The sequence below is a fragment of the Falco biarmicus genome, chromosome 12 (assembly GCF_023638135.1).
Source record: "Falco biarmicus isolate bFalBia1 chromosome 12, bFalBia1.pri, whole genome shotgun sequence".
Lineage (NCBI taxonomy): Eukaryota > Metazoa > Chordata > Aves > Falconiformes > Falconidae > Falco > Falco biarmicus.
Window position 1 is genome coordinate 22,818,322 of NC_079299.1, and position 15,116 is coordinate 22,833,437.

Sequence of the window (15,116 nt, forward strand, 5' to 3'; positions counted from 1 at the left end):
CGTGAGAGAAGGGGGGAACAGATTGAAAAACTGGCTAATGCTTTCCTTGCCTCGTTTTCTCTCTTACTGTATTACAAGGCTACTCTAATGGATCTTTAAAAACTTATAGGTGCATTTTAATGCTGTACTACTGTGACATTATTTTGTCTGTTTAAAAGTCTATAGACACTGATTGTGTAGGATGAAGCTTTTCAAATTAAAAAACATTTCCCTTTTTCTTCTAGCTATTCTTATTGTCATCATATATCATGCTTGGTGGGGTTTATTATAGTGGGCCTTCGGTAGGCAAAGCATTTTTTGAAGGGAGGTCTCCATTTTTGGACTTGGTCAAGTGGCAGATCTAGCAGCTTTAAGAAAAACTGGTATAGATGGGCTGCTGTCAGTGCTAATTCTCATTTAGAGTAGTTATTTCCAAGGGCCTGATGCTGTTGGAAAGCACAGCATTTTGAAGAATAAAACTAAGGTTTACTTAATTGAGCTGACAATATGAAATACAAGGTAGAGGGCACTGAACTGAGATGGATAATAAGAATGTTTTGTAGTGATGGCTAAAAGGAAAAACAAAAAGTGGGATGGAGGGGGGAAGCAGAGAGTAGCCCATGTCCACAGGGAAGGAACCTTTTCTGTAGCAAGAATATTTTACAAAATCTGCAGTCTGCTGATCCCTGTTTTTCATCAGTATTCACTTTGCAATTACATGTCAACCTTGGAAAAAACAATTAAGCAAAACTACATATATGAAGTCCTGAAATTACTTTTTTTGTTTTGTTCCTAGTCTAGTAGAAAGGAGTGGCTTTTCAAGTGGACAGGTGACATTTATATGCTTAGAGATACCCTTTAAATGTGCTAGTGTGCTAATCGTTTTGTGTGTGTTTTTTGTTTTTTTTTTTACTTTCAGAGCTAAATATCACAAATTAAAATATGGCACAGAACTGAATCAGGGAGATATGAAGCCACCAAACTATGATTCCGGTAAGAATTTATTAATAATCAGTTCATTACTGGCATAAAAGCTGAACTGTGGTTTGTGCAAATGCTGGCATGATAGTGTGGATAAAATAAGCCACTTAAAGGAAGAGTGGGAATAGAGATAACTAATAAAGACTGTGTTTTACTCTCGTAAAATCAAAAATACATGCTAATGCTCTGAAATTAGTTTAGATTTTAAAAAAAACCAAACCAACAAACTTCTCCTGGAGAGAATAAGTTTTCTCTACCTTAGTAATGTGCATGGATGTTTTGGAACACAAGAGATACTAGATTTATAATTACGGAATCATTTTATCTTTGAATAAATCTTCTAAATAAAAAGTTAATGTACAAAAGATATTAAGTTTATAATAAATAATTTTTTGTTCAATCACCTTGATGCTATTCTGGGAGAAAAATAATGAAAAGTGCATATTAGACATAACTGAGAGTTTGAGAGTGGGAAATCTAGTTACAAAATTCCCATGGTCATTGGAAGTGCATACAACTAACTTGAGCACTGTGCTGCGAGAGGACAGTTTCTCACCTTGGTCTCTGGAAAGTTGATTTTTTTTTTTTCTAGAGGTTGCATCTTCTACTTCACACAAACAGTTTTAAACACTAAACTTGAGGAATTAAGAATGTAAATCACTTCCTTTCATCCCCCTCTCTCTCTCCCTATCCTTTCCTAAAAAGAAAAAACACAAGTGTGTGTGTCTGTACAGAGATCTGGTTATAGGTCAAGACCTTGAAGGGAGAAGCAGGAGGTGATGATTTTTGTATCTCTGTCCCCTGATGCTCCTACTACAGCGATGAAACTAGAACCGCCTCTATATAAAGGAAAACTATAGAAGATCTGCAGACCTCAGCTCTGACGCTTGGTTTGTGGAAAGGATGGTCTGGGTTACTGTCATAGCTAATTCTTATCTTCTTGAATTCAGAAGGTCATTAAAAAACCCCAAAGGAACAAAAAATCCAACCCTGTACAAACTGATTAAACTTTGCACCAGGCTTTTCTTGTGCAAGATATAATGAATTTTTGTGAAATATTATTTCACATTATTATCAAAGTTATTTCCTTAACTGAAGCAATAGTTTAATTTGGTGTTACTAACTGGAAGACCCCAGTCTGTATCTGGAACACTAGTAAACTTTGTTGTGATCATACCAAGATCATAGACATCCTTGGTTTTTGTGATTTCTCAGGATGCAGCTACAGCATGTTGCTCCAGTTTCCGGCTAGGGAATGTAGAGCAAGGCCTGGCTTGCCCAGCAGAGCCACAGCCAGTGCATTACTTCTGCAAAGTGAACATTAGTGGAATTATCTTTTTTTACAGTTCCACTATCCTGATTTAGCCCGTTGCATTCTATGTGTGTAGCTGTCAGGAACGTGCACTTTTGTTCTATATCAAATCTGGACTGATTAAAGATACACACTTACAATAGAAACTTTGTTATCATGCTCCTTTGGAGTTGCCTTTGATAGATACTTAGATGTCCCTGTCTTCTGTGTGCCCCTGACCCCAGCCCTCGTTTTTGCTGGCCCCTCAGGAAAAAATGTGGAAGTGTTTCTAGTTCTTCCAAATGGGTCGCTGTTGATGGTTTTCTTTATGATCTCTTGGAGAATCAGTAGCGTTCAATCTCCTGATAAAGGGATGCTTTTAAAAAAAAAAAAATTTAAAAAAAATTGCTTGTGGTATATTCTGCTATTATTTGCTTATAATGTGAGTCCCTTCATTCTCATCTGTAAACCACTGTTACCACTAGTGGTCATCAGTTTTGAGGGTGCTAAGCAAAAGAGAATTCTTGCCTGTAGATGTACTTAATAGTGCCTTTGGAAGAAAGGAATTTTCACGCGGGTTTGCCCTCAGTCATGTTTTAATTCTTATAGACTGAGCTTTGGTAGCTGTGCGTTGGGTCCAGCTGTGTTCAGTTGTTGTCAGAAAATCATTATGCAATTGATTATTTCCTGTGGTTGCTGTTGAATGGATTTGTGAATTCGAGACGCAGACAATTCATATGGCTCTCCTTGCATGTGAATTCTGATTCGTCTTTTATAGCTTCTTTGGGTGGGTGACAGTTTTTTTGTGTGTGGTCTCATTTCAGTTCTTTAAAGGTAAATGACTTCCCGGTAAGGACAGCAGCTTTCCCACATCACCTATCAAGTTACTCAGAGGATTATACCACAGGTTTTTCTGGTTCTTAATTTTTATTTACGCAAGAAGGTTGTTCATTCTTCAGTGTTTGAACCGCAAGAGTTTCAAGTTTTGTAGAGGCTTTCATAGATAATAAACCAAGATCTTTTATCTTGTGAGGCATATAATTATGTATCTCCTGGAGGACAGGAAAGAAAACCCCACCATAATGTAGTATGAAGCTATATATGGAATAAATGTATAGCTGTTGTTGCCAGAATTCAGATAGGTTTCTCACCAGAACAGCCACTTTTTTTTTTTTTTTTTTTTTTTTTGTGGATTTTCTTGGACTAATGCTCTTTGGGTACAAATTTATGGTTCTGGAAAATGTAGTGAAAATTTTTCAACAGCTTTTCAGGTTAAAAAATAAACAAATAACCCTTGTTGTATTTTTTTCCCTTCCACAAAACTAATACAAATATGGATGAATTTAAATTTGATGTGAGTAGGTCTTGGATTTATGTTGAATAGTCAAATATTAAGGAAGTTGCTTGGACAGTAAGTTGTAAATAGATAACATGCTGCAGTTGCATTTGATATTGTTAGCAGATAAAGTTGTTTGTATTCAAACTTAAATTGTGAGCAGCAGATATATTGGAAGGTTAATGCAAAAATGGAACTCCAAATTGTCTGTGTGATTATGTGGCCTGAAAGAAAAAGGAGTAAGATGGGGCTTTTGGATATGAGACAGAAGGGAAGACACTGATGATCAGTGGAACTTGCTCTTGTACAGTAGAATGTACGTGACAATCTTTATGTGTATGTAGTACTACAGTTACATGTTATGTGCATTTTTTTTCTCTCTTGATTGTTTATTGGCACTTTTTGAATCTTTTATTCTGTTATTAAACTCTTCCTATTCATTTTAAGACAAATTACATTTGCCTTTTCAAGTGGATGGGCATCTTTTTAAAAAGCAGGGTAAAGAAAAAACGTTTGTAATTAAATAATCTTTTCCAGATGAAGGGAATGAGACAGAGATTCAGCCAGAACAAAACAGTCAGCTAATATGGAAACAAGGACGACAGCTGCTAAGACAGTAAGTGTTGAAAAAAGAACCCGAATAACAAATGCAAGGGAAGGAATCTAGTAATGAAATGTGATGATGGTGGTATTTGATTTTTGTTGTTGTTTTTGTTAGATTTCTCTTTCAAGAAAAGTTAGTATGTGTGATGAAGTTTATTCAACTTCTGCCCTACTTTTGGATAGGTTTTTGAAAAATTTTAATACTTCAGAACTTCAGATGAGAAGCTTTGTCAAATCACAAACACCTAATCTCCTTTGCTTTTCTTTCACTGAGTGTAGTAAAACAATCTGCTTGGGAGAACAGTAGGTCGTGACACCTTGCAATTCTTTTTGCAATTAAAAGCCAACACACACAAGTAATTCTGTTAAGAGCTATGTAAAATAAAAATAACTGGTGTTGGAGCAGGGTATATTTTATTTTAGCCTGCTTGTGATGCAGAAAAGACTTAATATCCAGAAGACTAGATTTTAATTCTCAGTTCATCTCAATGAAGCAAATAGCTGTTAATCTAAACTAGTTTTTGAGTTATGGTCATAATGAATTAATTTTCAAAATACTTGGTCACAGTTTTATGTAGGGGGTTTTTTTTTGCCTTGGTAACAACCCTGGATTTGAATTGAAGAAGTTGCTTGAAGACCTCTTATCAGAGTGTTGCTGTCAGTTTTTTCATGCGTTTGCTTTGTCCCATGTGCTGGTAGTTAGATTCTAAGATCTTCTAATCAGCTAGCAAAACTCTTGCTTTCTAATGTTTTTTTGGTGTGTTACAGAGGCTTAAATGAGAGGAGACAGTAAAAACAGTCTGGAGCTTACATTAAAGGACCTTTTTACAAGGAAGTACACAAAAATTAAATATGTCTGTTGGATGGTACATGCTTTTCTTTTACAAGAGCTCAAATCTTCACATGTATATTGAATAAGTGTAAATAAGCGGTCTTGATTTGGAACAATGATTATGAAGACGAGTAATTCCTTTTCAGCGCAGCTCATAAGCAAATGTCACAGTACTGAATACAGAGTGCGTATTACTGACGGACTCTGTTTTGCCTAGGTGACTTGTTTAATTTTTGTGTAGTCAACAACCAGTATTTCTCTCCTACTGCATGTCCTTTAATTTGTAACAGTTGTTACTGTAAAGTAGCATTTCCCTTCTTCAGAGTCCTCTACAATATTGACCATTTAATCAGGCCGGTGCTCCAGAGAAGAGAGTGGTATTAACTCCATATTCTAAAGGAGAGGGCAGAGACCAATTTTTACTTCTACCCCCACCCCCCCTTCATTATTTTCCCGTGTTTCTCCCAAAGGCAATATGGCATGTTGATGAAAGAGCCAAGTGTAGACCTTGAGATTTTCATAGAAGCTAGTCCTGGATTCTTGCTGCCCAGCCCTTATATGCAAGACAAATCAATATTTCGAAGGTCCATTGCAGAATAAGGAAAAGGCAAGACAAAGATTTTGTCAAACCTAATGCGTTATAACAAGTCTTACTAGTAGCTACAGCTACAGAAGTTGTTTTAATACTCTCTGTTTTCTATGCTTCTGATAATGCTTGCATAAGGAACATATCTGATACTTCTTGTAAGGTTTCATGTGTAGTTTCCATGTGTTGAAGAATAAAATGACCATGTGGTACATGCAACTATGGTGACTTTTATAAGCCAGTTATAAATATTTTAATTGAAAATGCTTTTCCATCCATTTTAGTAAATGAATGAATAACGTATTGTATAACCTCTGACTGCTAGGCTCTTTGATTTTTTTTTTTTTTTTTTTTTTTTTTTTTTCCTCCCCAGTGACTGTAGAGGCTGGTACTGCAAGAGGCGATTCCTCTGCAGCTGGTACAGGATGATTTATAAGCATGTTTCATTAGGACAACACTATACTTTGCTAAGCTAAGGGGTTGAAGATGAGTTTAGGGAACAGTTTTCATTTACTGTTCTGATGAAGTGAGATGTGCATTGAAGATTAGCATGAGTTCTGTTCCTACAGGTATCTGCAAGAAGTGGGCTACACTGACACGATACTGGATGTGAAGTCAAAACGAGTACGAGCTTTATTGGGCCTCTCGAGTGATGCTTCAGAGAAGGAAAACAGAAATCAAGAGCCAATGGTAAATGGCACAGAAGGCCAGATTAAAGAAAACGCAATGATTGGGTAAGCATCAAGACAACATTGTTATCTTTCTGCATAAGTGCACTTAATGTTGTAGAACAAATTTTTGTTTACTGAGAAAATTTCAGGATTTTTTCCCTAGTTGGATATTAGAGCAATTCTAACTAATTTTATTACATTAAGCAATAAGCATGGAAGTAACTGGTAAGAATCAAAGTTTAAAAGCACCATGAGTTTTTTTTCAGTTGGATGCAGCAAAAAGTCAAATTAAGCCTCTTTGAGATATGATTGCTAAGTGGTTAGAGGTCAGCATTGTTTCAAGTTAGCAGTTTATTTGTATTGTTGGAAACTACTGTATCGATTACAGGCTTTGCTCTTCTCGTCTGTGCTGACTGTGACATGATTATCTGTATGCAGTATAGGATTTTTTGACTGGATCTGAAAAACAAAGTCACTTGTTAACATCTGATTCCTGTAAGTTTTTGATTTTCCACTAGTGGATATACGTGTGTAAATGTGACTGAAAAGCAAGGTATTAGTTTCTCTTTTTCAATTTTTCTAATATTATGAAAAGTCAGCCATGGAGACTAAAAGCTTGTGCTTACTTTTGCTTTTAAGTAACATTGAAAATGTAAGAGGCTTTTTTCTGTTTTCTTCTCTTTTCCATGCAGTGTTTAATAAATAAATAAAAAAAATGTTACATATGAAACTTAAGTGTAGAGGCTTCAGGACTACAATCTGTTCTTGTTTAAGATATTTTAGTTACAGAACTTGAAAAATTATGAAAGTGATGCAAAAGTTTTTGAACAGTACATGAGGTAGTGTTCCCAGTAGTTTCTGGTGCATCAGCAAGCACAGCATTCCTCAAAGATTCTCCATCTCTTTTCCTTTTCTAAGCTGATGTGGCAAAAATCAACTTTTTTTTTTTTTTTCTCCTAAGGTCTAATACTGTTATATGACACATTCTCTCTTAAAAAGCATTTGTAAAATTTCATTATACTTGGCAGATAGCTGCAGCAACTTCAGGCCAACAAGTTATGTAAGGGCAGAAGTTCATTATTATGTAATTAAATTCAGATGAAAATGAAATTTTCCAGTGAGATGGAAAATTTGCATGTATGAGAAAACCCACAAGCTACTAATATATATTGTGCTGCTATGTAGTAGGCAAGCTGTGTCGTTTATGTACAGCAGCTTTGTTATTGAAGAACAAGGAATGCTTGATAGATTACAATAACAATTTTAGTTCAATTGCTGGTGAAGGGGTCACTTCTTTTCAAGGGAAGTGGGTAAATAAAGCTCCTCTTACACTTCAAAATTTATTGAAATATTTTTACTTTGGTTTTGAAACAGATGGATATATTTATAAGGTAGTTATTTGATGGACAAAGTGGTTGCCCAGTGGTTTTGATATAGCAGTTTTGGATACACTTGCATTTATTTCCTGCCTTCTTGCTTTCTAGGTAGATCTGATATTAGGTTTAACACTTTGTAGTCTACCCTGTCGCTGAGCATACTTACTGATGGAGAAAAATGAGCTCCCTTCCATTGTGGCTCTGCAAGCTTGCCAGCTGCAAGGCTGGTCAGGCTGCATCCTTTGAGAAACTGTTTTCATCTCACTTGTGATGCGTAAGATGGCAGACTGTATTAGAAAGCTTAGGGGGAGCATTCTGAAACATGATGTGCAAGAAGTGACTCCAGGGTTTTACAGTGGAAGAATTTTCTGCGGATCTTATTCAACATAATCACATTAGTCTTCACAGGTGATTCTGAGTTTGTGTATGTCTGCTGAGTTCTCCCTCACTGAGAGGGAAAGATTGGGATTTTACTCAAATTCTTTGGTCAATCAGTACAGGACTAGCTTTCAATGTTGTGATTCTTCTGGGTGTTTCAAGTATGCTTTCAGACCATCCTTTTCAATTTCCTGTGCAGGAAGCATTTTGTGGCTTTCTTCCTGGCAGAGACTGCCTATTATTTAACAGCTCTATCATCTTGTGCTATTAGATACTGTAAAAAGTTAACACCTCTATCATGGTTTAACTCCGGCCAGCAACTAATAAGCACCATGCAGCCACTTGCTTATTCCCCCCTGGTGGTATGGGGGAGAGAACTGGAAGAATAAAAGTGAGAAAATTCATGGCTTGAGGTAAAGACAGTTCAATAGGTAAAGCAAAAGCTGCACACGCAAGCAAAGCAAAACAAGGAGCTGGTTTACCCCTTCCCATCAGCAGGCAAGTGTTTGGCCATCTCCAGGAAAGCAAAGCTCCATCCCGTGTAATGGTTACTTGGGAAGGCAAACGCCGTTGATTCCGAATGTCTCCCCTCTTCCTCCTTATTCCCCCAGCTTTATATACTGAGCATGATGATCTGTGTTATGGAGTATCCCTTTGGCTAGTTCAGGTCAGCTGTCCTCGCTGTGTCCCCTCCCAATTTCCCATGCCCCTCCAGCCTTCTTGCTGGCAGGGCCCATGAAACTGAAGAGTCCATGACTTAGTATAAACATTACTTATCAATAACTAAAAACATCAATGTGTTATGAACATTATTCTCATACTAAATTCAAACCACAGCATTGTACCAGCTATTGAGAAGAAAATTAACTGTATCCCAGTAGAAACCAGGACAACCTCACTGTTTCTATGGCATGTGGCACTGTTCACCTGCTCCCAGCTCCATCGTTGCTTGCCTCTGCGATTTTGAAGTGCTGCTTTATGGCAAATGCAAAATCAGAAATGAGATGAAATGTTATTCTTGAATAGCTCATACTTACCTGTTAACTGCCTCATCTATTGTCAGCATTACTTAAACATGTATAGAACAGCTTCTTTTTGAAGAGTATTGGCTTCGAATAGGTGACTAAGATTTAAGGCACGTGGATCTTGCTGCTGATCCCAACTGGAATTCTTACTTAGTGTTTGAAAACTTAATTCAACTTTTTTCTAACCGGTTGGCAGAACTGGGAAAAATTTAGGTGGCTCAGCTAGATTCTGGCTCACAGTCAAGGTAGGGGCACTCTTCGAAGTAACCTTGCCTGTGCTAGGCTGCTTACTGGGAGGGCAAAAGGACTGGCAGTTCTTTTAGCAGTCTCTTGTTATTTCTAGCATGCATGTAAAGTGAGACGAGGACTGGGGCCACAGAAAGCTTGTATGGTTGGAAGGCGTGCAATGAACAAGTGCCCGCAGTTTGGTAGTGGTAGAGGAGGAAAGTTATGGTGAGAGACTGGAAGAACAAGAAACTGACCAAAACTGTAGCACAGTACCAGGAAGTTTAAGGACTTACGTGCATGGGTGCCAGGACCACCAGAAATTGGGACAGTTGCAAATTAAAATGCAGATGGGAAGGTGCTCTGTGGCTATACATGTACAGTAAAACTCCTTGAAAGAGAAGGCTTTGCTGTCACTGCAGAAGCCTGTGAACTGCTCGAGCCAGCACAGTTCAGCAAATTTTGTGGTTCAAAACATTTAATGAACATTGATGTCAAATGTCTTCTAGCAAGGCTGAGGCTAGTGGTCAACCTGAAGATGTTTTAGTTACATTTGAAGAGCAGAGTGCTGGACAAAATGTAATGCATGGAAATTAATCTAGTCTAACAAGGAATACCTCTGCTAGAGAGAAAACACAACTCATGGAACATTTGATTTGTTTGATCTTGGAAGAACTGCATAATATTGTGGACCCAGCTGAGACTGGATTTTAAGTCTGACACTTAGAAAAATGTTTACATGGAAGGAAGAATGTGAGAAGTGGAGTATGGGAACTGAATAAAGAGAAAGCTTGTGAGAGAAACAATGAAGACAAATCATTAGCAGTTTGGAAAGAATGTGAGTGAATGTGATGAAGATAATATGCAATAGAGGGGAAAACAGCACAGTGAAAAACAGAAGGAAAATGGATACAATGATGCATTTCAGGAACAGGAAAATAGAAGGCACATTAGCTTTACAATTCCTTAAAGATTTCTCAATATAGCGATGTAAATTGCAGAAAGAACAGATTGGCTGAATGGCCTGCTGTACAACTGGACACTCATGTGATAAGTCCCAAAGAAAATGAAAAAACCTAGTATTTGATGCTTTTATGCTGCCATATGGTTACCCCTCCGGGAGGAGAGAAGGGGGAAACAGAAACAGGAAACAAAACTTCCGTTGTTTTGACTGTCATTGGTAACCAACCAATACTTTCTCAGTGAAATGAAAGTGGTAGAGAACAAAACAAATTGGTACTGGGAGAATTCCAGTAAAAGAATGGAAAAGCTGCTGTACTTCTCAGCATGGTTTGATTTTAGCACAGGTTCTGTGTAAGCCCATTGATCTGTGTATAGTGCTTGTTGCTGCTACTCGGCAATCTCTCAGATCTACCTATGACTGTACTGACAACAGCAGATGCCCACACTTCTCTACTCTCTCTTTTAAAATTTTATTTCATTTTTATTTTTTGGAAGTGCCTTTGATTGTTTTAAGGGTAAGTCCTGGCATTTTTCCTCTGACCCCAGGGATGTGTGAAGTGTGTACTTTGTGGTGGGTAGAGAGGATGTTTCTCTTCTGCTGAGTGCTCACTACATCTTCTACAGATTTTTATGAGTTGTCTGTTACACCAGTTATAACTTGCTGTCTGTTATACCAGTTACACCTACTTCAACAGCTGGGGTTTGGACACTCAGTGCTGTGGTACCAACAGCAAGTTGAACCTTTTTATAGGAAAGGCTGGTGAGAATGTTTGGGTTGATTATTATAAAGTTGCTGCTGTTTGCTTTAGTATGTAGAAGCATACAGTAGTTAGTGTAGTGCAAATACTCAAGACAATAATATTTATTTGCAGGAGACAATACGTAACTTGCTAAGCTCCAGTCGTTTTAGAAGATTGTCATCTGGTCTCTCATACCTTTCAGCTTAATTTTGTTTATCTTAAAGGCCTGCAGTGATGTCAGAGAAGCCCCCCCCCCCCCCTTTGGGTTTTTTTTTCTTCTTTTGATACAGTGATGAACAAGCTACTGTTGTCTGAAAGTCTTAAAGCAAAATTGGTTTCTCTTCATACTCTGTTAGGTGAAGTAGCCTCAGCTGATATGTGTTACTAGCTGGTACATCTGTGGCCAAACTTTGTATTCTTACATTGCCTATTTATTTGCTGACGTACAGATCCTTTTGAAAACTTTAGCACTCAAGACATCATGTGGATTTTGAATGCACCCTGCAAGATTCTGATTCCATAAACGAAATGTTAATATGACAATCTGAGATAAATATAGTCCTGTTTCCACTTATGTCATGGAATTTAAGAGAATCTGTTTTCAGTTTCTTCAATCAGCTCACTTGCATTACAAAAGATAAGTACCACTTGGCATGATTGGACTCAAAAATAGATACTAAAATAATAACTTCATAATAATGATTGGAATTCTTAACACCTGGAGTGAAAGAAATGGGTCCTTTCCCCCAGAAAATTGAAACAAAAATGAAAGCTTGCCTGCAAATGTCACTTGTAGCCTTGAAAATGTGAAAGAATTTAAGTATCTGGGGTTCACTTATTACCTCATTTTTAATAGCTTTATCTTGCTGACTGAAACCTAAACAGTCCAATTAGTTTACCTTCTTCAGGGTGTGTATTTGACTGCTATTTGATGTGAGTGGAAGCAAATATAATAAAGGAATAGAACTGGAAAGGAATGAGGGTATACCAGGTATATACACACACATATATATATAGGGATGTGTGTATATGTAAAAACCAATATAGATAAATTATCTAAGTTCTTGCTAAGGGTTTGGTTATTAGAACTATGTTTAAATAGAGAATAGAAACTTTTAAAAGAAAAAATTATCCTGAATGATATATCAGTCTCTCTCTGAAACTGATCTACTGCCCAGGGTTTTTTTTCTATTGACCTGCATGTGGCTTCCACTGCTTATACTTTACATGAGCAAAAAGGCATCAAACCTCAACATTTGAGAGCAAATCCAAAGATGTTTTTAAAGATTAAAATTAAACATTTTGAAGACCTTATCTTTTTGATGTACAACAAACCATTCCAGCTGACATTTCAGCGAATGAATGTCTTTCTGTACCAGAAGGCTTTGAATAATAACTTCTGCATCTCTAAATCCTATTAACACTGACCCGTGTAATGAAAATGCTGCATACTGGCTGACAAATGTTGTGTGTTGACTAGCTTATAAAATGGTTTATTTGGGAAAATATCTCTAAATTTAAAAACCTGAGGTAACATTTGCCATGAAAAAGATGTCCAAAATAGTATGTGAGACTAAAATACTGAATTGCAAAAAGAAAAAAATCCAAGATCTAATTGCCTTATTCCCTTTACTGATTTTTTTCACCTTTTACCTGTTTGTTCCTGCCTCCATCTTGCAGTGACCTAACAGGCATTTCAAAGGTAACTGATTTAGGCCAGACCTGGACACTTTCAACAGATGCATTAAAGCAGCAGTAGCGGGGGAAGATTAATTGGGGTTTTGTGTGAAGAAAGTATTACCAATGGACCACTGTTAACTGTTTTCATTTCATTGGCACAGATCTATGGCTTAAGGGTTTGAGGGATGCTTCTTGGAAATTTCACGTAAGACTCATGATACAGAAGGAATGGGGAGTAAGAAACAGAGAAGTTGTGCGGTGGGAAAGGGAGAAGCAAAGAGAGGGGCGGTGACTGGGGAAATAACTTATAGGTTACTTTGATTCTTCAAACGTTGAATTTATTTTTTATTTCTATTCTTTAAAAGGCTTGTTTATTTCACATAGTTATCTGATTAGATTTGGTAAGAGAATTGGCCTTTCCTTTTTAAATGGCATTCCTCCGCGATTCCAATTTACATCCAAACCATTTTGTAAGTGTTGCTTACCAGTTGTAATATGTATTGCACTGGTTCTTGCATTGTGTGGTGTGAATTCATAAGGGGTTTCAAAGGTTATGACAGTCTAGCCTGCCTTGTGTTCCTTGTGTGTAAATTTTGATTATTTTATGTGTTCCATAGTTTTATACATTATTAGTCTGATATTTTCTGTGCTGCATTGTGACAGATTTTGCACAGTATTGAAGATTTAGCAAACTGTTCTGAAAGACAGTCCTCAGAAAAGAATACATTTGAATCTGCATGCGTTTATTTACTACGTCCAGTTCGAAAGAACTCAACTAGCCGCATTGAAAAGACTGTGTTAAAACACAAAACTAAATTCTATGGGGAATTAATAAAACTTATGACCTTGCAGTAGCATGTTTTGGTAGCAGGAGGAAACTGAGCCAAAGAAAATGGCTCAAGAAAGAGTATGCTAGAATGGCTCTTTGAATGCTGGGTCACAACAGGCTTTTTTTCCTGTACAGGCCCCCAGAAACGTTTCTCAGCCTGAGCTGAACTTGTGTTTATTTAATTTTACTGTGGTATTTCTTCCTACTTCTGAATTTATCAATAAAATCTGGTTTTATTTAAGATAACTTGTGTATGTCTTGGATAAAACAAACAAAAAAACCCTCTACTTCTTCCTTTGGGGGAGCGAGTAGGACCGAGGCAGTTAATGCCCTTGTGGTTGGGTAGTTCATGGGAGAAGTTTATGAAGGTCTCCCTGGACCTGACCACAGACACCCAAGAGTCATTAACAACAGAGGAAAAGGTAATGATAAAAATACTGAATGTGTTGGTTACAAAGAAAATACATGTCTGTAATGTGGCTTTGGTCTGAGTTAAACTTGACTTTGCAATCTGAAATGCCTGAATCATGTTTGGAGCAGGAGAGGTACCATCAATGTGCTGGTTTAGTTTCCACATAAAAACTTCACCTTTCCTGTAGGTTATGGTTTCTCCTTTTCAGTCAGTAAGAAGCTGGATTTATGTTAAGATCCTGAATATTTAATGTTGAGAGCTAATTGAACACTATACATTTTGTAAAGCCGCTCATATTGCAATGTCTGGGCCAACTGAATTTTTACACAAAATACTTGTCTTGATCTGTGTCACTGTAGGGCAGAAAATGAAGAGCGGGCTGTGTGGCTCCCTGAGGCCCAGTGAGAGCCATGCTTGTTTTAAATAGTACATGTGGAATATCCACAAATCATATTTCTTAAGTTTCATGGGAAGATGATATTATTTTTAGTCTTACAGGGGCCAAGGAGTTAAGACAAATCTGAAGTAAATACAAGTTAGGATGAGATTTTCAGAGCAGTCACAGCTGCAGAAAATTCTGGCAACTTCTTCAGAGGAGAAAAATATTTATCTAATTTCAGGTTTATGTTGCTTTAAGGGAGGTAAGTACTTTATTACCAGCCCATTTGTAACAAGAATTATGTGTTTTAAACAGGAAAAAATTTCTTATCTTTGGGGATCAGAGATTCCGTGTGTGAAGAGTAATATTCATGCTACTCCTCTGTTAGTAGTAAGATGGAAGACCCAGCAGTGTTAGCGTAGCTATATTTTACTTTCTGGCACTGCCTGCTGTACTTGCTATACTTGTGACTAGCAGTTGGTCCTGCTGTAGTTATTCATCTGCAGACACGAGCAGCAGGTAGTCTCTCTGCCCCCAACACTTTCCTGTCTAATTGGATAAGGCTACTGGAGAGGAGGATGTAAGGCAGAGTTTAACAGCATCAGTATCTGATAGAAGATGTCATATTGCTTAAATGTTGTTGTTGTTATTATCATTATTATTATTTAAATGAGGTTAGGAAGTGGTAGGTCAACTGGGATGAAACCCTCAAGGAAAGAAGGCAAGGTTAGGTGCTGGGGAGAAAACCATGTAAGGGTGCTGTTGCAGAGTATGATTGAGGAAAGAGCAGTGGGAAAGAGACTCAGAACAAGCAGCTGAGGAGTACAGGG

At 37.3% G+C, this 15,116-nt stretch overlaps 1 protein-coding gene across 3 annotated transcripts in view; it reads left to right on the plus strand.

Annotated features, from left to right (window-relative positions):
* Positions 1–15,116, plus strand: part of STRN (striatin) — a 73,396-nt gene that overhangs the window by 20,316 nt on the left and 37,964 nt on the right. For all 3 annotated transcript variants that reach the window (XM_056356959.1, XM_056356960.1, XM_056356961.1), the window contains exons 3-5: positions 899–972; positions 4,125–4,203; positions 6,178–6,342. In XM_056356959.1, coding sequence (XP_056212934.1) covers positions 899–972; positions 4,125–4,203; positions 6,178–6,342 — 318 coding nt within the window. The remainder of the gene's footprint in view (positions 1–898; positions 973–4,124; positions 4,204–6,177; positions 6,343–15,116) is intronic.